Consider the following 26,030-nt stretch of genomic DNA (forward strand, 5'->3'; position numbering starts at 1 on the left):
CCAGTCAAATGATCTAGAGGCTAGGGCACCGTTTGACATGGCAACTCAAATACATATTTTCAGTTTTTAAATAATATTATATGTATTTTCACATACTTTTTTATCCATATATATTTTCACGCACTTTTTCAACCAACAAAACACATATTTCTAATTACATGTACTAAACACCCGCTAGACCTCCCTATGTGTTTTTCTGAATTGGTTCCTCGCCCGTTACTTAAGCGCTAAAAATCCAAAGGAAGAGACACACAGAAAGAGACACAGCGCTTGGCAATTACTCTAGCTTTTCGCCCGCGGTCATCACAAGTGAGCTACTTCTTTTACTTCTTATTAATTATTATTATTATTATTATTGACAGTTGACACACACACACACTCTTTTTTCGTTTTGTGTGTTGTTTATATTTTCTAGATTCTGGAATAATTTAGGCTCGTCAATTTGAAGCTTACCTTTTTTTTATTATTATATATTTATATGAACATGACTTGCGCAATAGAGAAATTAATATAATATCAAGGATTTATTGTTGATTAGAATAAGCCTTTCCCAACAGTTTCAATACAACCCATTGGCCTATGTTTGCTCTTTTGTTGGGTTTGTTCATGGTTAGGTGTGGTTTTTGAGAAAACGTAACCAAAATATATATATAAAAATATATTTTATGACATGTGAGAACTTTACTCATATTAGTTACACATCTAGATAACAATATTCACTGTTAATCAAATTCTTACGTGCAACTAACCTCACCTGCTAAAACTAGTTACTAAGTAATTCAAGGACTATTCACCTTTAACAGGCTAAACAGTTTATTTTCATGCTCAGGAGGCAAGAAAATTTAACAAAAAATGAAAATAGGTTTTAGAGTTTTGTTGGGATTGTTCATCATTAGGTGGACAACTCCATCCATAGCAAAATTTTCTGTGCAAATTGGGGTATACTTGGATGAATTTGACTGTGTTGTTGTTCTGTAGTGCAGTATTTGAACTTGTGTCTGAAGTTGAGTTTGTTTAGACTCTTCATTTGTATTCTGTTGGTTTGGATTAGCTGGCTCCCAGCCCTGGAGCCAGTTTAGTCTTGGGTTGTAATCTTTGTCCTTAGTTCAATGAAATCCTGAATGATTGAGTATGCTAGGTTTAGAAGATTGAGCATGCCTGTGTTGTTAATTGTTAAAAAAGCAACTTATCATTCAGGAAAGTGGTTGGAAACATTGTTATTTGTGTTATGTTGTTTATTTGGAACATTGTGTATGCTTGTGGTGTTAGATTTTTATTTCACTCATATTATACAATAATGTCACAATCAAATTTTTACCTTTATCATTATAAAAATTAAAAAAAATGATAATTTCATTGAACAATGAACATCAAGTTTTGTTTAACTTTTAGGGCAAACAAACCTGTTTGGTTCAGAGGTTAGCAATGAAGAAAACCGATTACCCAGTTTCCAATTCAACCAAAACAAAGTTCAAGGACAGTGATGAATACGAATTGTCCTCTTTTGAACATGTGAGAAACCCTAAACAACTGCACATTTTTATATAATTATTTTGTCAATAGTCCAATTTATTTTACTTCTTAAAAATAAGTTCAATTATTTTTTAAAAATTTAGAAAAGTTTTCATTAATAATGCTTTGAATGTTAAAAAATTTTGAGTTTTCTTTTTTGAATAATAGGAGGATAGAGATGAACATGAATTGTCATCTTTGGAAGATGTGAGTAACAGTAACCCACACAAAAAGTTTTCAGATTTCTAATTTAAATTGTTTTAAGTTCAATTATTGAAAATTTTTGTTTTTTAATATGTTCCTTTTAAATGATTTTTTTTTTTAAATAGGAGGAGGAGGAGATAGAGTGTGAGCTGGTGGATGTGACATTCGAACAATTGTAAAAAGTGCGTTTAGATGGGTCACATTGGGTCTATAAAAAGCGGAATCAAGAAAAGAAATCCGGGCTGGCAAACAAGAATAGGTAATGATTTGCTTGTGGCTTGGTTAAATATTTATTTTGCTATGTTGTTTTGGTCATTTTTTAAGTAGTGTGTGGAATTAGTGGCTTATTGTTGGAATTGTGTAAAGGCCGATGAAGGCGAGTTGCAAGAAGCCGGTTGGAAGGAAGAGAGAGGTGGTACAAATTCCTAAGAGGGTAAGTTTGATTGAGTTAATGTTGTTTTTGTGAAATATTTTTGTTGGTTGTTTTATAGTGGCTATTGTTGAGGTAGTGTTCAATTTTCTGTATTTGTTATTGGGCTGGAATTGTATGATTGAGATTTCTTTTTCTTTATAATTTATGGGTTTTGTAAATTGGATATTGTTCTATTAAGTGCTCTTGGGAAAAAAGAATGGAAAAGTATAAGATTTCAAAGTAAGTAGCTGGTGTCTGTCTATGCTTGAATTTGAGGCTTTATAGACTCACCTGTGAGATCTGACGAGCAAACAGGACCTCAATAGAACGTTTCTTAAATGACAAATTGGCTATGGATTTCAAATTAATTAGAATCAAATGCTTTTAGGGATTCTAGTTTTTATCCTTTGTAAAATAAGTTTGTGTCAATGGTAAAGATTCAGCTAGCAGCAGCAGGGCATATAAGGTACGTCCGCCATTGATCTATGTTTATCCCAAGATTGTAAATACCTAAATAACTAGTAGGCTGCCAATGAGTAGCATTGTTCCTGGATTTTTTTATGCCTGGAGTCTAATGCTCATTGCTCAAGAGCTTTAGATTATGGTGTTCATTTCGTCTGGGGTCTTGTGGGTTATGCCAAGGGTTTTGCTGGAGCTTTTAGCTAGTTGGCAAGGCAGGTTTGGTAGAAGCGGTAGTGTGATTTGGAATGTGATCCCTCACTGTATCATGTGGTGTCTTTGGTGGAGAGAAATGCTAGGACCTTTGAAGGACGTGAAAAATCTAGTCCAGATCTCAAGCTTTCCTTCCTCAAATCTTTATTTAAGTGGATGAATGCTTCCTCTTTATTTTCTTTTGCTAATATGCTTGAGATGCTTGATAGTTGTTTGTTTTGTGCTTATTGTTGGTCTTTCTTTTTCTAATATGTTTGAGAGACACATCTTGTGTACATGGGTTGCCTCTTTTATCATTTATTTAATGAAGTATTTTGTTATAAAAAAAATGCTTACTTTTTAGCATGCCCGTAAGGATACATATTTTACTAGATTTTTTTTTTTTGAGAAATAATTACAAGCAGTTCGAACCCTTTCTCCCCTAAACTCCCAAGCACTTTGTGTATGAGGAGGTGTCAATTTAGCTACAAAGCCTTTGACTTTTACTAGTTTGTGTTTCTATAAAGTGTCTTACTCTCCTTATTGCTATGACGGGACTGGTAAAATTTGTAGTCTTGGAATATAAGATGTACGTAACATCTCATGTTCCAAATAAACATCTTTTGGTAAATTAGTAGTTATGTTTAGTTATGTTTATATATGCTCTTTTACATGGATGTATGCCAGATGACATTGATATTTCATTGTCTTTTAAGTTGTACGTGACCCCCGTTTTGAATCTTTTTGTGGTACTGGTACATTTGATGATAAGCAGTACCCTCTCTGTGTGTTTGTCTTTTTGGTTTCTTTCTTCTTCTTTTTTTGGGTCAAGTAATCCGTGTTATTTCATCCTTCTTCTCCCCCCAATTGCGGGCAATTCAGTGACAAGGCTCTAATCAAATATTTTCTGATGTGAGGTTTTCAGTACTTGCTAATTTTTTATTGTAGATCATGCCAATGAGCTCTTATGCAAAGGACACCTTCTCCCCTTGTACGAGCAAGGTGGAGTTCGTGTGTTCAAGACCCCTTGGTTATTTGTGTAGTTACCAATAAAGAAAATATTGTAGATCATTTGTGTGCTGGTTGTCTTCTTCCCAGCACTAGATTATTTTTATCTAAAATGGAAATCTACATTATCCAATTTTTTCTTTAACATTTCTTTGTAAGCACTTTTGTTGTGTGGATAATATATATTGGATCTTACAGGTTTAGGAGCAAATATAATTTTCTGTTTAAGAAATATCTTCCTGATGAAATAAAGGTAATCTTTTATATTTGTGATGAATATGAAACTTTCTTTTAATTTGTTCTGCTTCTTGTTAATTACTCATCTGTGAAACTTTATTTTCGGTGTAACAGGAAGAACAGAAGAAATTAGACAAATCCAAAGATCCATATGCCGTCAACAGATTTAAACACAGCATAGTTTGGATGGTAAGTGCCTAACCCTTTTGGAAAATATGTAACTCTGATTCTAGTTATTTATCTTTTTTTTTTTTTTTTTGATAGGTAAATTCTAGTTATTTATCTCATCATGTTTTTTGATAAGTAACTCATTCCATAGTGCTTGATCCCATGATCATACCGCATTTTTATGGGTGGTGGAGTGCCCTTTGAACTAAAGATCATTGGCCTGTCATTTATCTCACCATGTTATTTATTCCTTTAAATTTCCATTTGTCCCCTACAACTGTCAGTGCATTTACTAATATTTTCTTTCTGTTCATCATGTGCTGAAAGAGAGGTAATCTTCCTGCTGAAAGAGAGGTAAGATTTTGAATTTATGAAGTATGTGAATTTTGATTTCAATTTCTTATCCTTATGTGTAAATTTCTCTTTTTGGATATAACAGAAACCGCAGTAGCAATTAGCAAAATCAAATGATGCAGAAATCATTGATGAATTAAACAAAAACATCGCTTGGATTGTAAGTGCTGGCCCTTTCAGGAAAAAAAATGTTCCACTGATTATGGTTTTTCATTTCACAACTTTATAATTCCTCCATTTTTTTTTCTCTCTAAAAATATTGTGCATTTAAATATTGATTTTCTTCCTGTGGCCCTGTGGACCACCTGTCTTTTCAGGATAAGCAGTTGAAGTCTGAGTCGGTTCAGCATATTGATGCAGCAATTCTGGCTGAGCATAAGAAGAAACAAAGAGAAGCAGCAAAGAAAGGGAAACGACCATTTTATCTCTCAAAAAGTATAGTCATCCTTCTCCATCTCTCTCTCTCTCTCTCTCTCTCTCTCTCTCTCTCTCTCTCTCTATAAATATATATGTGTGTGTGTGTCTAAGCTTCTTGAAAGGATATCTAATGCAATCAGGAGTGCAATGGGACAAGGATTCAATTTTATTGTACATTGAAGCCTTAGTTTCTTACAAGGAAATAGGGGAAAAACCTCTTTTTGGGTTCTTACTCAAACAAACCCCAAGTTCTTAAGAGAACTTTTAAGTTTTAACCCAAAAGCAACTCTTTTTTTGTTTTGTTTTTGTTTTAATTGATAATAAAAGTCAAGATGTTACAAGAACCTCATAATCTTCCATCTATAAGATGACAAAACCCTAAAACTCTTTAAATTATTAATGATAACCATATTTTAGGCTAATCCTATCAATTCATACTAAAAAACTAGGTTTGCTTTGTTCTTTTTTATTTCTTATTTATTTATTTCCAGATTCTGTCCCGAACTAATGTCCCATATGTAAGAGAAGCAAATTAATTGCAATCTTTTTAAAGTGATGATCTCTTAGTCTTAGCTTTGTTAAAACAGGACTGATGGACATCTGGAAATGCAGAATTAAATAAACCCCAAACACTTAACCTTAGATTACATGGAGCTTAGTCCTATGATCTAAGCCATTGGCGTATGTTGATAATTCAAGCTTGTGAATCAAAGTGCTCAGACTGGTTAATCTGAACTCTTCTCTTCTTTATTGCTGAGAAATAAATAGTTAGATGAAAATGCATGTGATGTGAGCATGGGTTGAGTAGTGTTGGTGCTGATGATGGTATTTTAGTGGCAGTGTGGGGCATTGCGCTGGAGATATGGTGGTGGTTGAGATGTTTATTGTTGAAACATTTTGTATTTGGTTTTGGAAGTGTTAGTGGTGGCTTTGGGGTTGGTGATGGTACTAAGCTGTGCCAAATGAATAAGTTCTGTTTTCTGAGGCAATAATTCATATAGTAGGTGGAGAGAAAATATGTAGTTGTGCTTAGTTACTTCCATGTTGAACTACCACATGAATGTTTTTTTTTTTTTTTTTTTTTATTCATGTTAACACTTCTAAGATGATGTGCTAATGGAGCGCACTAAAACGAATAGACAAGCCTACCAGTGGTCTATTGAATTTGACTTTGTCTGTTTTTTGCAGGTACAATCTGGAAGCAAAGGCTTATCGAAAAATATGAATATCTCAAGGTACATTTTTCACTTCTTGTTATGAACCACAACTGGTTTTAGTTTACTAATTTTTTTTTTTTTTTGGTCAGGCATCTGGCAAGCTTGGCACCTTTATTGAGAAAAGGAGAAAGAAGAATGTGGCAAAGGACCATAGATACATGCCATATCGTAGGTCGTAGGTCCAACAACAGCGAGCAACGAATTTGATGGTCTCGCGAGCTTTGGAGATGTATATGTGTATATCCTTCCATCTTGGTTAAGGTGGTAAACATATCCACTCTGCAGGGGGAGTTGGGTTTAGGTTTTTTAGGTTTTGCCACTGCAGTTTAGGTTCCTTTTGCTTCTTAATTTTTTTTCTCATAAGTTGGATTGATGCAAGAAGCATAATCTATTTAAGTTACTAAAGTTGTTTTTTTTTTTAAATGTTTTCCCAAATTTAATTTTTGAGTTTAAACTTGTTTTCTTCTTCAACTTTGGTATTTAATGTTGTTGAGGATTTTATAGGATGTAATTTTGGTTCAATACTTCAATGTAATCCCTTGAGTCCATTAAAAAGAGGCTCTAGGAATGGAAAAAAAAGATGGTTCTCCAAGCTTGGCAGTGATTCCAACTTCCAAGTACCCTTAGGTAGTGAAGTCTAGAGTTCTAGGTAGATCTTAGGTGGTGAGATCTTTATTTAATCTGAATAAATGCATAATGTGAAATCTTGATTTTTGGTGTAGTTTCAAATTGGTTTTAAGGAAACAAGTTCTTTTTTTTTTTTATAAGTTAAGGAAACCAAGTTATTAAATTGTTATTAATTTTTTTTTTGAGGTGTTAATGAATAATCTAAGGGCATTGATTTAAAAACTATTTTAAGAAATTTTTAATGTAAAAAAAAATTTATTTTAGCAGTTATTTATATTTTTCATAAAAGTAGTGTTAAAAATTTTCTAAAATAGTTTATTAATAATGGTAAAAAATCACCTTAATAAAACTTAAAAAAAAAAAAATTAAAGAGTAATACTTTTTTTTTTTATATATACAAATAAAGAGTAATACTTGTTTGGTGAGCCGTTAGGTAAGCAACCACCGGCCGTCAAAAATTACAAGGTCGAAAAAACCAAAAAAAAAAAAGAAGAAGTAAAAAGTAAAAAGTTAAAAACCTGCGAAACGACACCGCTTTATATACAAGTCGGACCAAACTCTTTTCTCACCAACCCCCACTCTCTCACCACCAACAAATCTCGGTTATTCTAATTAAACGCGCGTTTTTGGTCAAAACAAGCATTTGCGTTCTTGAAACCGCGTTTTGGTTTCGCAGGTTCAAGGCAGCTTCTTTTGAATTCGGGACAACGAAAGTTCAATTTGAAACCAAAGTCACACACACGTTCTCGAATCTTCGTTTAACGACAAAGAACATCAGACAGAAGAAGTGAAAAACCAACCTCCTCCGATCCGATCCCCTCACACTCCTCTGTTTCTCTCTCATCGCCGTACCAGGTTGCCGAATCCTGAAATGGGTGTAGCGGCGAAAATAGCACCGTCGATGCTATCATCGGACTTCGCCAATTTGGCTTCCGAGGCTAAGCGCATGCTCAGTCTAGGCGCCGATTGGCTCCACATGGACATCATGGTACTTTTACTACCATGTTTATCAATCTATACTTTGAAATTTTATTACTTTTAACTGATTTCTAGTTTGCTTTTGCAGGATGGGTAGGTTTGGCTGCTTTTCTCATTCCCTGTTATGCTTGCAATCGAATTCGCTTCATCCTACTTTTCGGTTTGGCATTACGTTTCTTTTGTTTTGATTATTTCTATTTTTAAGGTACTGAATATGATGAGAGGATATAAATGTAGACAAGTTAGAAATAAGGATAAATGTATATTATTTGATTCCCAATGTTCTGGACATTCATTTCAATTGTTGTTATAATCTCAACCAATAAAACTGGCTATATTCCAATGGATGGTTAGGATTTTTGTGTGTTACATAACCCCCCAAATGTATTAGATACCATAGGAGGACCTGAGGTGTTTGTTTTAGTTAGAGAGAGTTCAACTAGATTTTTTTTCTTTTTTATAAATAGAAAAGAGTTTTCTTAAGTGCATGTGTCTTAAATATTTATACAATGATTTCGAAGTAGTTGATTTCCTTCAAAATGTTATTCTGTTTTCCAATGAGCTCAAGTTCAAATGGTGCCTCCACCCTTTGAAAGAGCAAAGTAGAGTTGTGTTCAAGACCCATCAAGTGTGTAAGCTGCCAATAATTTGTTAAAAAAATTTTAGTAATAAATTATTGGGCATGCTTAAATAACCGTTTGTATGCAATAGTCTTTTTGTAAAATAAAAGGTCTGGTTATCATTTATCAATGAAAAAGAAGTGTCAACTTTGGTGGCTGTGATTGTGAATTATGTGAATGCTATATTGTAAATTGTAGGGAGAATGGGGGTTCTCTACATGCTGAAATCAAGAGGGTATTGGATTTTGAGAAAGACAGGGATGTAACATGGGATAGGATTGTGGCTCAGGGCATGAAGAAGTTCCTTTAGCAAAATTATGAGTTTAGGTCATTTTTGTTCTAAATTTTCAATAAACAGTGCAAATTTTGGGTGGGCACTTGGCCTTTTTTAACAGCAAAGGAGCTGTCTGGCCTGATTGAAGGAAGATAGTTCCAAGTGGTTTCACTTGCTGTCAGTATGCATTTCTTGGATTTCAGTATTGTTAGTGCTAACTTAGGATTAAGGCTTTGTTGTAGTTATTGTAGTGCTAACTTGGACGGTTAGATCAAATTGTGCTAACTGGTAGTTGTTACAAATGATGATTGCATACTTGCTGATAAGACACAAGAAATGATGTTTATTAATATTCTCTAGTCATTTCCTATTTGGAACTGGTGAATTGTTCTACATTATTATTATTTAAGTTTTTTTTTACTCTTGCAGGCACTTCGTCCCAAATCTAACCATTGGTGCTCCAGTCATTGAAAGTTTGAGAAAACACACAACGTAAAACTTCTTTTAGCCTTCACTTTAAATCTTTTTAACATCAAATTTTCTTGGCCACTGGTTTACTCGTATAACTAGGTGAGGTGTTGATTTTCATTTCTTACAGCGCCTATCTTGATTGCCACCTCATGGTCACAAATCCTCTTGATTATGTTGATCCTATGGGAAAAGCTGGTGCTTCTGGTTTTACGTTTCATGTTGAGGTCTCTAAAGGTGGGTTTTAACGTCTGCCATGTTGCCTTCCTCCCCCCCCCGGGTGTCTTTTTCTATTTAGTTATTTTCTTTAAAGGAGTCTTATGGTACTTTTTGCAGAAAATTGGCAAGAACTAGTCCAAAAAATTAAGGCAAAGGGCATGAGGCCTGGGGTGGCATTAAAACCTGGGACGCCTATTGAAGAAGTTTATCCACTGGTATGCCTTCCTGTGATTCTCATGCTCTCAGATTGTGTAGCTGGATTTTATATTGTTTGGAATAATCTAAACACAACCACATCCAACCTTACCTTAACCAAATGATATAAGGTTTCCTGGTATTCTGTCTATATTGAATATTAGTAACATATTTATTTTAGAGGATTTTAAAATTGATAAGATGTTCAACCTTTTTTCCCTTAACCCACAGGTTGAAGGGGAAAATCCTGTGGAAATGGTCCTTGTAATGACTGTAGAACCTGGGTTTGGCGGACAAAAGTTCATGCCAGAGACGATGGAAAAGGTTCTGTTACATTTTTTTTTAGTTCCTCTTGTGACTAGCATATCTTGTTCATTCCCATGACTCTCTCTCTCTTTGGTTTTCTTTATCCAGGTTCGGGTGCTAAGAAAGAAGTACCCATCACTTGATATAGAGGTGAGTCAATCTCTTACTTTCGACTTATAACTTTCTGCTAGCAAATCGTGTATTGTTCATCTTCTTGAATTTATTGGTAATTTCTTGTTACCGTTTTGTGGTAATGTTATTTTCATGTTGCATATTGTGTTGTCTATGTTGGGCTGTTAAGTAGCAGCATATTCATAAAATAAGTGTAACTCAAATGAGAATGTTAAGATGAATAAGTGGAAGTACACGAAAAGATAAGATTCGAAATGAAGAAACTTGCTTAAAGATAAGGGTAGCCCGTAGCCCCTGCTAATGAATAGATGAGGGAGAGTCACTTAAGATGGTTTGGTCATGTTCAAAGGAGAGTGATTAATGCACCAGTAAGAAAGAGCAAGTTGATCCAAGTTGAGGGAATGAAAAAAGCTAGAGGAAGACCAAAAATCATATTGGTAGAAGTAATAAAAAAGGACATGACAATTAAGGAAGTAATAGAGAGTATGACTGTAGATTAGGGATGTGCAGAATATCTGCTTGACCTGCCAACCCGCTTGACCCGCCTTCCCCATGCAGGTCATTAAGTTAGGCGGTTTGGCTTGGGCAGGTTAGACCCCTCAAAATAGCAGATTGGATTAGGTAACAGATTGAAACATTGCCAACCCGCTACAACCCAACCCGCTCACTTAATTATAAATAAATAGAAAACAGCTAATCAGTAATAATTCCTTAAAAAAAATATAAAAAAGTCAACATTGAAACCCTTAACTAACTTCAACTGTATACTACATACACGTTGTTCTACTGAGGAATGTTAGGTAATGCTAGAAACTCTAAAATTTTATTATTTTGGGAGCATTTTTTTTGAAACTTGTATAGACATTCTGGTAGTACTGGACACATTATTTTCCTGTGGATTACATTTTTAAACAGTTTCCTAGATGTTATGTTTGATTCATTCTTAAAAATGGTTTTAGCCTTCTCTATGTTTCTCTAGATTTCACTCTGTAGCTGTCTTGCATTACTTGTGGGTTCCTTAGTGAATTTTAAATCTTCCATCTCCTTTTTTTCATGTCTTTTTTAATTGATTCTATCCCACCTCCTGTTTTCCACATATGTTAAGTCACTTGGATTTAACCCCAAGGGGTTGGCCTAGTGATTTTTCCTAAGGCCTCATGAGATCTATGCAGTTTTGTGTTCAAAACCTCTAGTCAACATTTTGAGGCTACCCAAGGGATTATTTGCTTAAATTACTTGGTTTGTGGGACAGGGAACTACACACATTTAGGGGAATGGTCAGGTACTTGGAGATCTCTGGACACCCTCATTACATTTTTTATTTTTTTTTTTTTTTAAATCCCTTGGATGTTGGAAGGTAAAAAATGGCTCTATCATAGGAAAAAGTATCTTATGAGATGGTCTCATGAAATTTATCTCTTACAGTCGCAGCATGTGGGTCCCACATACTCTAGAAAGTGGTCTCTTGAGACACCCTCTCCTATTATAGAAAAGCATTGGTCTCTGTGCATGTGGGAAGCGACAACTAATTGAAAAATATGCTTTATTTTGCAGGTTGATGGTGGTTTAGGGCCTTCGACAATTGATGTGGCAGCTTCAGCAGGGGCAAACTGCATTGTTGCAGGAAGTTCAGTATTTGGAGCTTCTGAGCCAGGCCAAGTAATATCCCTCCTGAGGAAGAGTGTACAGGGAGCCCAGCAAAACAATTGACATGGTACAAGCCAAATACATCATGATTGGATTGTATTAAGCTTATTTACTGTGTGTACATTACTTATCTGTTTGATGAATTAAAATTGCAACAAGGCCCGTACTTTCTAAAGTGTAATAAGCGACACTTGCAAACATTTTGGGAATAAATTTATAGGACAATACCATTTATTTAATTTACAGCTTTTGTCTTCGGCCCTCAAGTACCATCACTCTAATAAATTGTTCTGGCACATGACGACTTTGTCACTGCTCAACTAAACGGGACTTCTGTATAACAGATAATGAATCACTGGCTTTATGATTCCTTTGTACATCTTTAGCCTTGTTTTTTTGCTCCCATCATATCCTGTTATGTATATGGATCCTACTCTAGCTAGCACCTGGAAGCTATGGTTTACCTGTTTAGTTAAGATGATTTCACTGGCTGGATGCTATCAAATGTATTTGCCTTCATGGCAAGCCATTTTCCCTTTAAATTAGTATCTGCCTATATTTTGAAGAAATAGATAATAATCATTATCAAACGCATTTTTCCTTATCTGTCTTGGATTCTGGCTCTAGTTCTTTGATGTGTTTAGCAGTATTGTCTTCCCGAATTGTATAACCATTTTCTGTTTCCTCTAATCTCTGGGTTGTGCTTTGTCTTAAACGGTTAAACCTATCGGGGTGTGCCATTTTGTTGTAACGCTATATTAATTTGGTTTGTTGGCTCAATTCAAAATTTTTGATTTACCCAAAAAATTAAGAGTTGTGAAGTGACAAAAATAAGCTTAACATGTATCCCAATTATTTTGCTGAACTTCTCTCCCTAATGTGGACCCAAGGCAGGATATTGTCACTAGGCAAGATATTGTCACTTGCTATATATTATTCTGATTAGAATCTGCCAGATTGTTTCCTTGTCACAAAAGGAACAAATTGCTAGGTTATAAATGTCACTGTCGCATACAAATGAGGGAAAATTTAATTATTCGAATTGACATGTTTGTTTCCCCTATTATAGATTAGCTTTTCTGTGAATGCAACAGAAGCTTTATACAGGCTTTAGAGCACCTGGATGATTGACCTCATATGCACCCTTAAACATGAGTTTGCATTGTACCTTGTTTGCTGCTTCTTTCTTGACAGATTCATTCTTTAACATTCTCAATTTGTCGATAATTGAATAATCTTGCAAATTTTCGAAACTGGTGCAAATGTATCTTGGTTTAAGACACTCTTACCCAATTTGTCTAATGTCTACCACAACAGCACGTTTTTTTTCCTTCTTCTGATGCATGACTTAGAACACTCGGTTTTAAAATCCCATTTTTTGAAGCGCAGAAACAGGAATATGTTCCACACAATGTCAATTTTTTCTTGAGCATATGCATTGGAATATGCGACCTACAAGATTGTGGCACATCACATGCATGGAAGTTTATAACTTTTTTAAATGGATGGATCTTGATCTGATGTTTCTTACCTAGATCTGTCCAAATCTCACTCTTTTTCCTTTATGTTGGGAAATTGCATGAAATTCCAATTGTGACTTGAAAAGTATTAGTTTTTCTAGTTGAACAAGAAAAAATTAATTTGGTTTTCTTATTGTAGAAGGAAAGAGTATTTCTTGGTGTGGAAGGAAGTCTATTCCATGTTAAAGAGGTAATGTATTCTTAATCCAAGAGGGAATAGTGAAAGAGTTTTATAAATAGACAATACTACAAAGAATTTGATGGCTTTGTCCTAAGGGTTCTCCCTAGGGGAGAGAGAAAATAGAGCATGAAACCAAGAGAGAGAAAAGAGATTTCCGCTTGGGAGGAACGCAAGAAGAAGGAGAGAGCACGGTATTGCTGACTTCAAGAAGATAGCTAAAGAGAAGAGAGCAAAGGGTTATCGCGTTTGAGAAGATAGCAAAGGAGGAGAGAGTAAAGAGTTGCCATCTTTGAAAGAGATAATTAGTGTGTGTGTGTGTGTGTGAGGGCAAAGAAAAATAAGAGAGATTTTTCTTTAGCCGTGAGACATACACAAGAATTATTATAATTGATTTGATAATAATGAAATTATTTAGAGTTTGTCTCGTGGTTTTTTCCCTTCAAGAAAAAGGGTTTTTCACGTAAAATTTACTTGTTGGTTGATTTTTTTTTGGATTGCTAATATTATTGATAATATTATTTGGGACCCAACACTTTCCTCTTTTGAATATATACTATTAGTTTAACACCAAATAATATATTCCTTTGCTTTGCTTCTGCCCCAGTGTCGCATTGCCTTCATCTAGTTGATGGATCATTGGATCTAGATGTTTTGAGAGGAATGAGGATTGATCACATGGTACACTATTTCTAGGTTTCCATGCTTTGGCTCCAATCATAAGAGATTTTTTGGAGCATCCTCGACATGAGAAAAATATATTCATGTCTTAGCAAAGGCATGCTCCAAACTCCAAAAATTGTGTTTGTAAAAGTTAGAAAAAAAAAATGTCTGGTAACTAACATAGGTGGTTAGCATGTGTTATCACATGCATGTAATCCAAGATTCGAGACTTATTTAAAAGATAGATTCACAAGGGCAAAAATACCATTGATGCAAGATAGAGGAGGAATGAATAGTTATAACTTACAAGTCAAGTTATAAGTCACAAATTCCACCTCACCCTTCCCATTTTCTAACTATAAAAAAACAGAAATATTTTCCCTTTTGTCATTATTTTTATCCACTGAGTTTTAATGGACTCACCTCATTCTTGCATTATTATCTTCCACTTTCGGTTAATTGGACTGGATCCTAATGCTGGTTTCATTTTCAGAAAAATGCTTTTACTTTCGGTCATGGGATGCTGCAAATTACAATCATTCTTTCTCCTCTTTGATATTTGTTTTAGAGACTTGCATAAAGGAAAATATTTTAGTAATTTCCTTTAAGAGAGAGAATTTTTGGTACTTGTGCAATAGGGAAAGAAAAATCTAGTGAATCCTCCAATCTTTTGGCCAATGAGCTAATGACTCCTAAAATGATGGTACCCACTTTCGTCAAACTTTCTGGTTTGCTTAAAAACTTAATAGGCCACTGTTCTTCTATTTTACTATTTATTTGATTAATTACTGTTTTTTTTCTTAATACTAAAAATCAACTTAGAACTGTTACTTTTAGCACAAATCTCAAGGAATTTTTCTAATTGAGAGGGCTCAAGGTAAGGGTATCGCATGCCCTCTTTGTCACCTTTCTTATACATAATGCACTGGTTTCATGTATTAAACCCATAATTATATAATTGTTACAATCTAGTTATATTAGGTGGTAGTTGAGAGATATGATAGAAAGGTAATCCCTTGGACAAATGACATGTGAATTGAAGTTGTACTGTGTGGGAACAATTGACTGTAGCTGGTACTTTTAAAAGTTATTGGTGCTTGTCAACTTAGTTTATTCATGGCGAGTGTGACCTATCAATCCCTAGCCTTTCTTTCATGCCCCAACTTTGCCATGCATTAGGTCTCTTCAACTGTGTATGGCCATTGTCCATATCTTTTCGCACTTATCTACATTTTCCAAAATCTACATCATATCTATCCATACTGCTTGACAAATCAGCCATTCTTGCTTTCATCCTTTGCCTTTTGGGTTAAAAGAAAAGAAAAGAAAAGAAGTCTACAACCACATCCTTTTGTGTCACAACTTTGTTATAATTCTGATGTAGCAAATTGTGAGCGGTAGAGAAAAAGTAGTGAATTCAAGTAAAAGTAATATAATTTATAAAACCAGTCACAATCTGTAATATAAGATAGCTATGAAAAAAGAATGCGATAAAGGGTGTTGACGTGGAATTATTATTTCTTGTACATGACATCTATATGTGCATAAAATTGTATGTACGTGAAAGCACTATGCCCTCTTATGAGTGGACCTTAGAATGCAACTGACATATGTTCTGTCATGCTCATATTGTCTGAGAGGAATCGATTGCCCCATGAATGCGAGAAATTATTCTTTACAGCTCATCTCTCTCACATAAGTGTGAATTTATGTGCGAAAACTTATACGTAAAGTCAGACTTTATATAAGTAGAAGGTATAATACATTGGATATACTTAATAATTTCATGGTAAATAGAGCAGAGTTGTCATGGATTATTTTTCTGACTTGTGCATAAGCTCTTTCATAAGATGAAGGAATTCTGGTCATGGAATCATGAGTTGCATGGACAACTAGACTGAGTTATTTATAAGGAATGTGAGAATGATGTAGGCAGATCTGAAGCTCTTACTGCTATCTGCAATATCCTGAACGAGGGTACTTTCTTTGATCTTCTAAATGTACAATGACGCACTAAATCTGAAAGTTGAAATTGTGGTGGTTAGAAGCATCATCGAGGTGGATTCTTACTTTCTGCATTTATATATATATATATATAAAAGTGCCCATTTTACTTGTTCCTATTATGCCTAAATCAGGCAAAATGTTTGTCATATGTCAAATGAATGGTATCTGTAAACAGATAAGGTTTATATACCGAATTACTATGGTTTTGCCATTCCATGCCCCCATGAGAGCCCTAAAATATAAACAAAATTTTGGAAATCTACTTGAACTCTAGAATCTAGATTACCACAGTTTGCTTAGACTCCTAACCTCCAGCATGAAGTTCGTTCTTAATAGACAAATACTTTAAATAAAAATGCATGTCTGTGAACACAATTTTTGTGCCATAATCTTAACGCGTGTGATTGTGACTCATGAAAAAAAAGGTAGAGAGTCTATATAAAAATGATGATTTACCGATCGCAGTCGCAGTCGCACATATTATCCAGATATGATAAATGGCGTGATCCTAAAACAATTGAATGCTCTTACATTAAAACCGGTTCAATATTTTATGATATGCACGTGATATCTGCATGTGTACCATTTGCATCTATGAGACATATGCCAATGAACTACAGTATGTCGGTACACCAAATTCAATATGTTGAGATAAGTCTAATCACACATTGGAATTGACTAGCTATAACACATGTTGATGCATGTAAGACAGGATTTGAGCCCAATGAGTCTTCTGACGTAAATTAAGAGTGGTGATAATGATTACTGGCAAAGAAAACTTGGGATAGATAGCCAACCCCTTTGAGAATGAAATAAAGCCCAAGATAAAGGGGGTTAACCAAACAGCTGGAATTTGAGTAAAAATATAAGATAACTTTGTAAAACCCAAGAATCCTGTCCAGGAACAAATTTGAGAAACTCTTATTTTTAACTCCATTTCTGTATGGATCCAAAATATTCATTTTCTTGGAATGAGAAAGCTCTTTATTTTTAATCGTCCTTTCTTTGAAGAAGTGTGTTACATAGGCATGGCTCTAATCAGTAAGCTCCACTTGAGAGTTTTAGTCTTATTCATTTGGCTATTTGTCTCTGCACTTGGACAGAACCTGCTAAGTTGTGACATTACATCTCCAGATGCTTCTGGCTACCACTGCAATATTGGAAATGCCTCACAGGTTCAGTGTGAGACATTTGTAATTCTTCGCACCAATTCCTACTTCTCATCTCTTTCCAACCTGAGCTTTTACTTGGGCATCAATCGTTTCGTGATTGCAAAAGCTAATGGATTTTCTGCAGAGACAGAATACCTTCCAAAAGATCAGTCTTTGTTGATTCCAATTGATTGTAAGTGCAAAGGTGGTTTCTTTCAGGCTGAAGTAACAAAAACAACCACAAAAGGAGAGAGCTTTTATGGTATTGCTGAATCTTTGGGGGGCTTGACAACCTGCAAAGCCATCCAAGAGAAGAACCCTGGAGTGTCACCATGGAGTCTTGGTGATAAAGTTCAGTTGGCGATCCCATTGAGATGTGCCTGTCCTTCTTCATCTGAAGCAAGTCCAAAGACGAGGCTTTTGCTGTCTTATCCGGTAATTGAAGGTGATACAATTTCTAACTTGGCCATTAAGTTCAATACTACTCCAGAAGCTATTATATTTGCAAACAACAAATCTTTACATACCTTTAGACCTCAAAGCCTAATACCTCTTACATCTCTTCTGATTCCTATCAATGGTGAACCAGAGTCTGTTCTTGGTCCTCTTGCAAAACCTCGAGAACCCAATTTACATTTTCCAGCAACTAGCATCCCAGTAATTAGTCCCCATAAGAAAAAGTCCAAAATGTGGAAGATTGTTTTATATATTGCACTCAGTGGGGTTGTAGTTTGTGTGAGCATTGGTATTGCAGTAGCCTTTGTGGTGATCCAACAGAAAAAGAAGAAGAAACAAAGTTCCTGCAAGGGAGTAGTAGATGTGGAGTTGCAACAGCTTGGTCTCAGTGTAAGAACCACAAGTGATAAGAAAGTCTCATTTGAGGGGTCTCAGGATCCTCTAGATGGTAGGACAGTAGAAGCTACATCACGTAAGATGCTAATCGAGACTTATACTGTTGAGGAACTGAGAAAAGCAACTGAAGACTTCAATTCAAGTAATCAGATCGAGGGATCTGTGTATCACGGTCGTCTCAATGGGAAGAACCTGGCAATAAAGCAAACGCAACCAGATATAATCTCAAAGATTGAGCTTGGACTCTTCCATGATGCAATTCACAATCACCCCAACATACTTAGGCTGCTGGGGACGTGTTGGAGTGAGGGTCCTGATTCTGATTCGTTTTTGGTCTTTGAGTATGCCAAAAATGGGTCCTTGAAAGATTGGCTTCATGGTGGTTTGGCAATGAAAAACCAATTCATTGCTTCTTGTTATTGTTTCTTGACATGGAGTCAGCGGCTGAGAATCTGTCTTGATATAGCCATGGCCTTACACTACATGCACCACGTAATGAACCCGAGCTATGTTCACAGAAATGTTAAGAGTCGGAACATTTTCTTAGACGAAGACTTCAATGCCAAAATTGGGAACTTTGGCATGGCAAGTTACATTGAAGAAGATATTGGAGACCCTCAATTTTATTCAACCAATCCAGCCTCTTGGAGTCTAGGCTATTTGGCTCCTGAATATGTTCACCAAGGTGTAATTTCTCCAAGCATTGATATTTTTGCTTATGGGGTGGTTTTACTAGAGGTTTTATCAGGTCAAACGCCAATAGCAAGGCCAAATGATAAGGGAGAAGGGAGTATATGGCTTTCAGAGAAAATCAAGTCCATATTGCAGTCAGAAGATGCAGATGAGCTAAGAGAATGGATGGACAATGCATTGGGAGAGAATTATTCATTTGAAGCAGCTGTCACATTGGCCAATCTTGCAAGAGCTTGTGTAGAAGAAGACCCTTCTTTGAGACCAAGTGCTGGAGAAGCTGTGGAAAAATTATCAAGATTGGTGGAAGAATTACCAGAAGGAGAGAATATGTTAATGTGTGAAAGCTCTTCCAAGCCTTTAGTAAAGGCATCAGCAAACCATATGTGAATAATCATCATCCAGTGAAGTTAGTCCAACCAATTTAAAACCAGTTATTCTACTCCTAGAGTTTTGTTTTAAATGTTTTTACCTTTAAGGTTTGAGGCCTCTCGACAAGGTCAGTGGAATCCTGTATATATGTCATTAAGAAACTCAATTCGAAACAAAAAGTGCAGGTTTCTACTCTGTATTCTCTGTTTCGAAATAATAAATTGCTGTTATTCTATAAATTTATTCTAATCTGCCACATATTGAAAAGCTTCAAAGATCACTCGTGGGAGCGTTTTGTTTAACATAATTTGCTTGTGATGCTTCTTCGTAGCAAGCGCTGTGTTGACTATTTCAGTCAAAAAGGTTTAGGAACTCTTATTGTAAAGAAAAATTTTCAGGTGCTCTTCGTGGCACAGCTCACGTCCATTGGATTACCAAATAAGTTAGAATCCTTAGGAATTGTTTAAGTCAAACAGAGTTGATTAATCTGTTTACTTGTTTATCCAACTCTTTTTTTGACCGACTCATTTATCCAACTCTTAAAAGTAAGGAGAACAGACAAAGAACAAAAGAGGAAAGATTAGCGGACTGAGTGTCATTGCACCACGTTGAAGGGTTGAGATTAAAAGCACTTTTGATCTCAGCCCTTGGATCAAACAAAAAATAAAATTAACCTTTTAACCTTCACCTTTTTACATCTTTACTTTTTTAAGCCTTCCTCCCTCACATTAAGGCGAAGTGTTGCACTATTACACCAGATCTTAATTCAAGATTCAGAATAATATATATAACAAAATGATGTACATATCACATTGTACACTTTACCTCACTCGCTTATTTATTAAAGAACAAAACTCTAAAAAGCTCTATCTTATTGAGGATATAGTTTGGATACAAACCGGGTTATAGTTAATAGCTACAATTTTTATTAAACAAATTAACACGATTACATATTATGAAAATTTAATCATTAAATTGGATATTTTTAATGTTTTTAATACGTATGTCAAATTTCATGTTAATTGGATATTATTTACTATTTGACCTATAAATTTATTTTTTACGAATAATTTTAGCCCAAAAACTTGATATTTAAATATTTGATTGATGATATAACTATTAATCTTTAATCTTTTGAAAATTTTACAAATATAGAGGATATAAGAAGAAAATGTAATCTAATTGTGAATTTGTCAAAATCACATTCAATAAAAAGATATTGAGTGGAGTTTTAGCCATTAACTACAACAAAGTCTGTAGCCAAATTTTGTCATTTTATGAATGTTTCTCTCTGTTAGAGATATATCAGCCTAATAATATATATAGCTCCAATCCTAATCCTACTTTATGTACAAGCCAAGTAATATACTTGTCCTACGAGTCTATTAACCATAACTACTAACTAGTATTGTTATTAGTTTAGGTTTTAACCTACTATAAATATCCATATTGAGTTAATTGTAACACATAACCCAACATTAGAGTGTTTGTAACACATAACCTAACAAACTCTATTAATTGTAACACATAACCTAACATAATAGTGTTTGATTATGTTAATAATGTTTGTAACACTAGAGTTTGTTAGGTTTTAACCTACTAGTGTTTGAAGTCAAGCCAATAGAGTTAGTACTGTATTAGGAGTATGTTTTTAAGTTTGATTTATTTTATTTAATTTATTGAAAAGAGTATTCCAACACTAACTACGAAACATTCATTTGTTGTAGGGTCCTAACTTCTATCATGTCACCTGGTTTGTAAAAAAACAGATCCAAAAGAGGTTCATTCCAACCGGGTAAATTCGTATCTCAAAATTTTGATAATTTTATTCATTTATTTAAAAAATAGAAATTTTTTATAACTTTGTTTGGGTAATTTTGGAAACTTATCTTTCAATGATGTTTCCTTAAAAAATGTTGGGTTTTTTTTTTTTTTTTTTTTTTTTTTTTACCAAGGGGTTACCTCTCCATTAATGCGGCCAGGAGGGTTAGTTGAGTGCATTAAATGCGAGAGTGACAGCTTACTTTGGGGTTAGCCACTCCCTGAAATCACTCTTGTCAGGCCGAGGACAAGGTATCCTCGGCGTGGATTCAAGAGAATAGGCTTCCCCCCTTCTCCTCAGAAATAGCTTGCGCTCCTCGGCATAGGCCTTAGGCCTGCTATATGATGGACCGAGGCTATCAGGCCCACGGACCCCACAGTACTAAAACGCAAGATTTTCAGACTTGAACCGTTCATTGAACTGTAAAAGGGAGAGGTTCAAGGTTTTTAAGGTTGAATCGGGATCGAACTGTGATGACGTCATAATTAATTTAATAATTAATTAAAGCCTAAATATAGATATTAAATTTATAAAACTAGAAAAATTGACTAATATATCTATATATGTGAGGGAAATTTAATGATTTTTAAGCATATATTTAATAATTAAATAATAAAATTAATAAAATAAAATAATAACCATGAAAACATTAAAATTTTTGATTAATTTTTGAAGTAAAGTTGAATATCTTCGAAGGATTTTAATTATAATTTTTTTTTTTTTGTAAAATTTCTTGTAAGAGATGGATAATTTAATTAAGTAGAATAAAATTGTATTAAGTTGTTTTTATTAAAAAAAAAAAAAAAATGCTAAGGGGTTGGACCGCACGGTTCTTGCCACCGGTTCGTGTGGTCCAACCCCGGTTTTAGGGTTCACAAAATTAACTAAAAATACAGTTCTTTAGGCTTAAAAAACCGGTATTCATCTCGGTTCCCGGTTTTCACGGTCCGACCTCCCGAACTCGGTTCGGTCCGGTTCTAAAAACTATGCTAAAACGAACTTAAAAATTACTTGATATAGTCTAATAATCAATGTTATCTGATACATGTTGATATTCTCATTGACAGGGATGGAGCTAAGACTTAGAGTTAGGAGGGGCAAAAGGATAAACAATTTTTTTTTTTTGAAACTCCAAGTAAGCATTCATTTATAAGAGAAATGCTATGTTCATAATATTTTCACTACATTTTCACAACAAATGGTAATTGGTAGGTTATTATTGGTTGTTATGAGTGGGCAAAAAAGTAATTTAAGTTGTAAATTCAAATTAGAACCAACAACAACTTACTGCATGTGATTTGTTGTGAAAATGTTGTGGATGTAGCACTTCTCAATTTAGAAAGTTAAACTTTTTTTTAAAACTTTTTTTTTTTTGGTGTTTTGTGTGTTGTCAAATGTGTGTGGGTGTTCACTTAGACTAGTTTGAATTGGCTTAGGAATTTTTTATTTTATTTTATTTTATTTTATTTTTTGTTTATGTCTTGTGTGGATTTGTTTTGGGGTGTTGTTTGGGCTTAAGTTTGTTATTGGTAAATTTTGTTGTTAAGCTTGTTAAATTTATTTCAGATTTTAGATCAATAAAATTTTTTATAGCCTTTAAAAGATCAATAATATTATTGAGAGGGCAAAGTGCAAATTTATTGAAACAAATTGCTAAAATTAATACCTATATATATATATATATAAGGGGGGGGGGGACTGCCCCCAAGTCCAACTATAGTTTCGTTACAGCTCATTGATATGAAACATTAGAGAAATTATTACATGATGACTCCCTCATAGGTGTGGATATTTTCTATCATAAGGTTCTCTATGGTTATCTGGTACTAGTATTGAAAATATTGACCATACTTATCACTACAAAATAGAATTTAGAATGTTAGTTAACATGCTAAAAGAATCGATCAAGATTGATTAGAAATTCCTAAATGTCGAGAGTATTATAGTTAACGCTCCGATTATTTTGAAGTAATATATTTTTTGAAAAATGCTTTCTCAATTTTTAGGTGTTTGTTTGCAAGTAAAATGTGGTTAAATTGTAAAATATTTTTCTTTAACCGTAAAATCATTTAAAGAAAGTTGTAAAACATTTTACCTTTAAAATTTTGGTAAAACATTTTACAGAAACACATAGTGGTTTCATTCACCCTATTTGGTGGCTAGGTCACATGTCTAGTGGGCTAGGTTGGTGTCGGTAGTTTGGATGGCTAGAGTTACCACTTCGGTGACCAATGCTGGGGTCTGATGGCCAACACTACCACTCCGGCAATTAGGTGGCTGAAACCACCGCTTTAACAATCGATACCGTTAGTTTGGTCATCGGAGATACTGTTCCAGTGACCGGTGCTAGAGGTCCGTTAATCAAAGTTGCAATTTCTATAACTAGAGACACAATTCTAGCCACCGGTGCTAGCGATCTAGTCACTGATGACACTGCTCCAGCAATGATCGATGGAGCCACTGTTTAGGCTGCCAATTCTAGTGGTTCGGTCACTAGACCTTTGACATAGCGGCTTCGGCAATTGAGCCACTAGTTTTGGTAGTTTGCTTGAAAACTTTTACTTGTCATACCAAATATTTTATTGAAAATGTTTTACATGTAAAATATTTTACTTCAAAATAAACAAAGTGCTAGTGGCATAAATTTTTTTTTTCATTAGGAGAACCAGGGTTCGAATTTCCCTTTCCTATTGTGTTAACTATCAAATTATAAAATAAAATAAAAAAATTTCAAATAAAATCTGTTAGGTTCTAAATATTTAGGATTAAATGTTTAGTTTACAAATATTTGTATGTTGGCAAACTGGGAACAAAAACATGTTTAGATTAGGTGTTAAACATTGCTTAAGTTTGTTCAAGTCAAGTTTCAAGAATTGTCAAGCTGTAGAAAGAAGAAGCAAGCTATTATGAAGCTCGACCAATTGAAAGATAGGTTTGACCTATCGAAAATCGTGTTCTGGAGAATTTTAAGTCAAGGCCAAGCCCATGAAAATGTTTAGAGTTTCAGTCCAACACTACTAGGTATAAAAGGAAACCCCTAATTATGTTTTACAAGTCCTTGGAAGTCTTGTGAGTTAATCTTGTAAGATTTGTGAGGTTTTTTTACCTTCTAACTCAACAAACATCTGCCGGAACAAGAGATCTATACTTAAGAACTGGTGGAAACAAGTTATTGCATAAACATCTATTACTGATGGTGATTTGAAACATTTGATGAGTGGGATCTCAAAGACACAAACGTGGGAGTTTGTGTTCAGCAAATCTAAGATAGAAGAGTCCATGGAGTCGGAGTTGCATGTGGTCGTGTTACTAAGTTTTACAAGATGTAGTTTTAGATTTAGGGTTTAAATCTATTGTAATCTTCTATTCTATCATATATAGTTGATTTGTTTGCCTTGAGGATAGTTAGGTTAAATTTTCCCCAGGTTTTTACATTGAAACGATTGGTATCATTGATTTTTCTAGGTAATCATATTACTGTCTTCTTTAATTTTTTGCACTAAATAATATGTTTGCATGTATTTAACCTAGATCTCATAATTAACCAAAGTAACTATTTGGCTAATTCATTAGGTTAAACTAATTTGGGTTTAAGGGGTCTAAACATAAACAAACAAAATCAATAAACATGGAGAGATATTTATATTCTAGAAAATTCTAGAAGATACAAAATTAAAAATAACTACTTGTAATTCTAATAATTAACAAGCGGCTAAATAATAATCAATGAACAATGATTTTTTTTTTTTTTTTAATAAAAAAAGAATCTGAATATAAAGATTTTTATTACATATGAAAATGGAAGAGAAGCTAGGCCCTAACCATTTCTATCTTCGGCTAAACGAATTATAAATCTTTGAAATAGATATAGGCCCTGCCTCATTACAAAAGAATTATTGTGGGTCGCCCCACAACGTAGCTATTAATCTAGATTATTATACAACGAAGTTAAAAGAAGAATCATAACATCATGACCCTAAATTCATCAAAATTGAGGACCCCATCACCATTGAGATCAAATTGAGAAATCATCACCTTACAGTCATCGATAGTTCTGGACTCACCCAGTCTACTAAGCATCTTCTTAAGGCTCTTGGGTGTAATACATCCACTACCATCCATTTCATACATCTTAAATGCTTCTTTCAAATCTTTCACTTTCTCTTCCTCTTCCCCTCCTTCAAGAAACCTCACGAAGTCCTCAAAACCCAACAACCCATCTCCATCTGAGTCCAGCAACTCCACCACTGCCTCCGCCTCCGCCAGCAAAAGCTCCCCACCTATTGCCTCAACACATTGCTGCAGCTCCGAGGGTGATATCTTTGAATCTCCATTGTCATCAAAGTGATTGAACACACGCTCATATTGTGTGAGTTTGTCCATACTGCTGTTATGGAAGTTTATGTTATAGCCTATTTTATTTTCAAAAAATATATATATACTCAAACCAAATTAAGCTATAAAACTAAAAATACAAAACTAAACCAAGCAAATATACAAGGGTTTGGCTAGCACTTATATTTACCGCAAAAGAACTAAAAAAACTAACCCAAAAACGATATAAAAAAATAGACAAGGGTAACACTTATATATGCCCTTAATTAGCAAAGGGTAAGTACTAAGAACTTGGTATTGCTTATCAAAAAAAAAAAAAAGAACTTGGTATTGCTTACAACTTACAAGTTAATTTCAAAGAAATATTCGGAAAGTGAGCTTCTTTTGAAAGTAGAAAAGTGAACTTTTTTCTCGTGAAAAATGAATCTGAACCTATTCTCGTACGGAATGCGTGGTTTAAATAGACGCTATGATGCCGCGTGTCGTGGTTGACCAGTCAACCAACTTGTAAGACCGGGACTTTTCAACTGAACTTGCAAGGTAATTTCGTAATTACAACGATGTGAAGACCGTGGACCTGTAATTGTCTTACGTCATGGATCACGACTGAGCTCTTTTCTTTGAGATTGTTCCAAAATTTTCAGTAAAGCTCTTGCCCAAATTCATAGAAGTGATGCTACAAGAACTTTCTCTATCTTATCTAATGGCAAATGTAACTTTTAGAAAAATTAAGACAGAATGCCTAAACCAGTCGTAAACTCATGTTTTTCAGTTTTTGTAGAACAAATAATTTA

The 26,030-nt window shown here is 34.4% G+C and overlaps 3 protein-coding genes and 1 pseudogene across 4 annotated transcripts; 3 read left to right on the plus strand and 1 right to left on the minus strand.

Annotated features, from left to right (window-relative positions):
• Window positions 1–701: 701 nt before the first annotated feature.
• LOC111991946 (uncharacterized) lies at window positions 702–6,894 on the plus strand (annotated as a pseudogene).
• Window positions 6,895–7,371: 477 nt separating this feature from the next.
• On the plus strand, window positions 7,372–11,885 carry LOC111991947 (ribulose-phosphate 3-epimerase, cytoplasmic isoform). Its single transcript, XM_024023754.2, has 8 exons — window positions 7,372–7,795; window positions 7,874–7,878; window positions 9,109–9,171; window positions 9,278–9,384; window positions 9,484–9,581; window positions 9,793–9,885; window positions 9,976–10,017; window positions 11,554–11,885. Exons 1-8 carry the CDS (start codon window positions 7,679–7,681, stop codon window positions 11,707–11,709), a joined length of 681 nt encoding a protein of 226 aa, XP_023879522.1. The 5' UTR covers window positions 7,372–7,678; the 3' UTR covers window positions 11,710–11,885.
• A 4,882-nt stretch (window positions 11,886–16,767) lies between these two features.
• On the plus strand, window positions 16,768–19,318 carry LOC111991948 (protein LYK2). The gene has a single exon (XM_024023755.2). The coding sequence runs from the start codon at window positions 16,986–16,988 to the stop codon at window positions 19,095–19,097; it is 2,112 nt and encodes a 703-aa protein (XP_023879523.2). The 5' UTR covers window positions 16,768–16,985; the 3' UTR covers window positions 19,098–19,318.
• A 5,345-nt stretch (window positions 19,319–24,663) lies between these two features.
• Window positions 24,664–25,693, minus strand: LOC111991949 (calcium-binding protein CML38). 2 transcript variants are annotated; one of them, XM_024023757.2, is made up of 2 exons: window positions 25,582–25,693; window positions 24,664–25,285 (listed from the first exon to the last, which is right to left on the minus strand). In XM_024023757.2, exon 2 carries the CDS (start codon window positions 25,282–25,284, stop codon window positions 24,862–24,864), a length of 423 nt encoding a protein of 140 aa, XP_023879525.1. In that variant the 5' UTR covers window position 25,285; window positions 25,582–25,693; the 3' UTR covers window positions 24,664–24,861. The 2 variants fall into 2 exon arrangements, with proteins under 2 accessions (XP_023879525.1, XP_023879524.1); XM_024023756.2 differs by having other exon boundaries at window positions 24,664–25,288; window positions 25,582–25,692.
• Window positions 25,694–26,030: the final 337 nt, after the last annotated feature.

This window comes from Quercus suber, unplaced genomic scaffold, assembly GCF_002906115.3.
Source record: "Quercus suber isolate HL8 unplaced genomic scaffold, Cork oak 2.0 scaffold_609, whole genome shotgun sequence".
NCBI lineage: Eukaryota > Viridiplantae > Streptophyta > Magnoliopsida > Fagales > Fagaceae > Quercus > Quercus suber.

Bases quoted from the DNA above. Each gene is read 5' to 3' on its own strand.
- LOC111991948 (XM_024023755.2), top strand. From the start codon at position 16,986: ATGAGAAAGCTCTTTATTTTTAATCGTCCTTTCTTTGAAGAAGTGTGT.
- LOC111991949 (XM_024023757.2), bottom strand. From the start codon at position 25,284: ATGGACAAACTCACACAATATGAGCGTGTGTTCAATCACTTTGATGAC.
- LOC111991947 (XM_024023754.2), top strand. From the start codon at position 7,679: ATGGGTGTAGCGGCGAAAATAGCACCGTCGATGCTATCATCGGACTTC. The intron at 9,172-9,277 runs GTAAAACTTCTT...CATTTCTTACAG, and splicing joins AGTTTGAGAAAACACACAAC to CGCCTATCTTGATTGCCACC. The intron at 10,018-11,553 runs GTGAGTCAATCT...TTTATTTTGCAG, and splicing joins ACCCATCACTTGATATAGAG to GTTGATGGTGGTTTAGGGCC.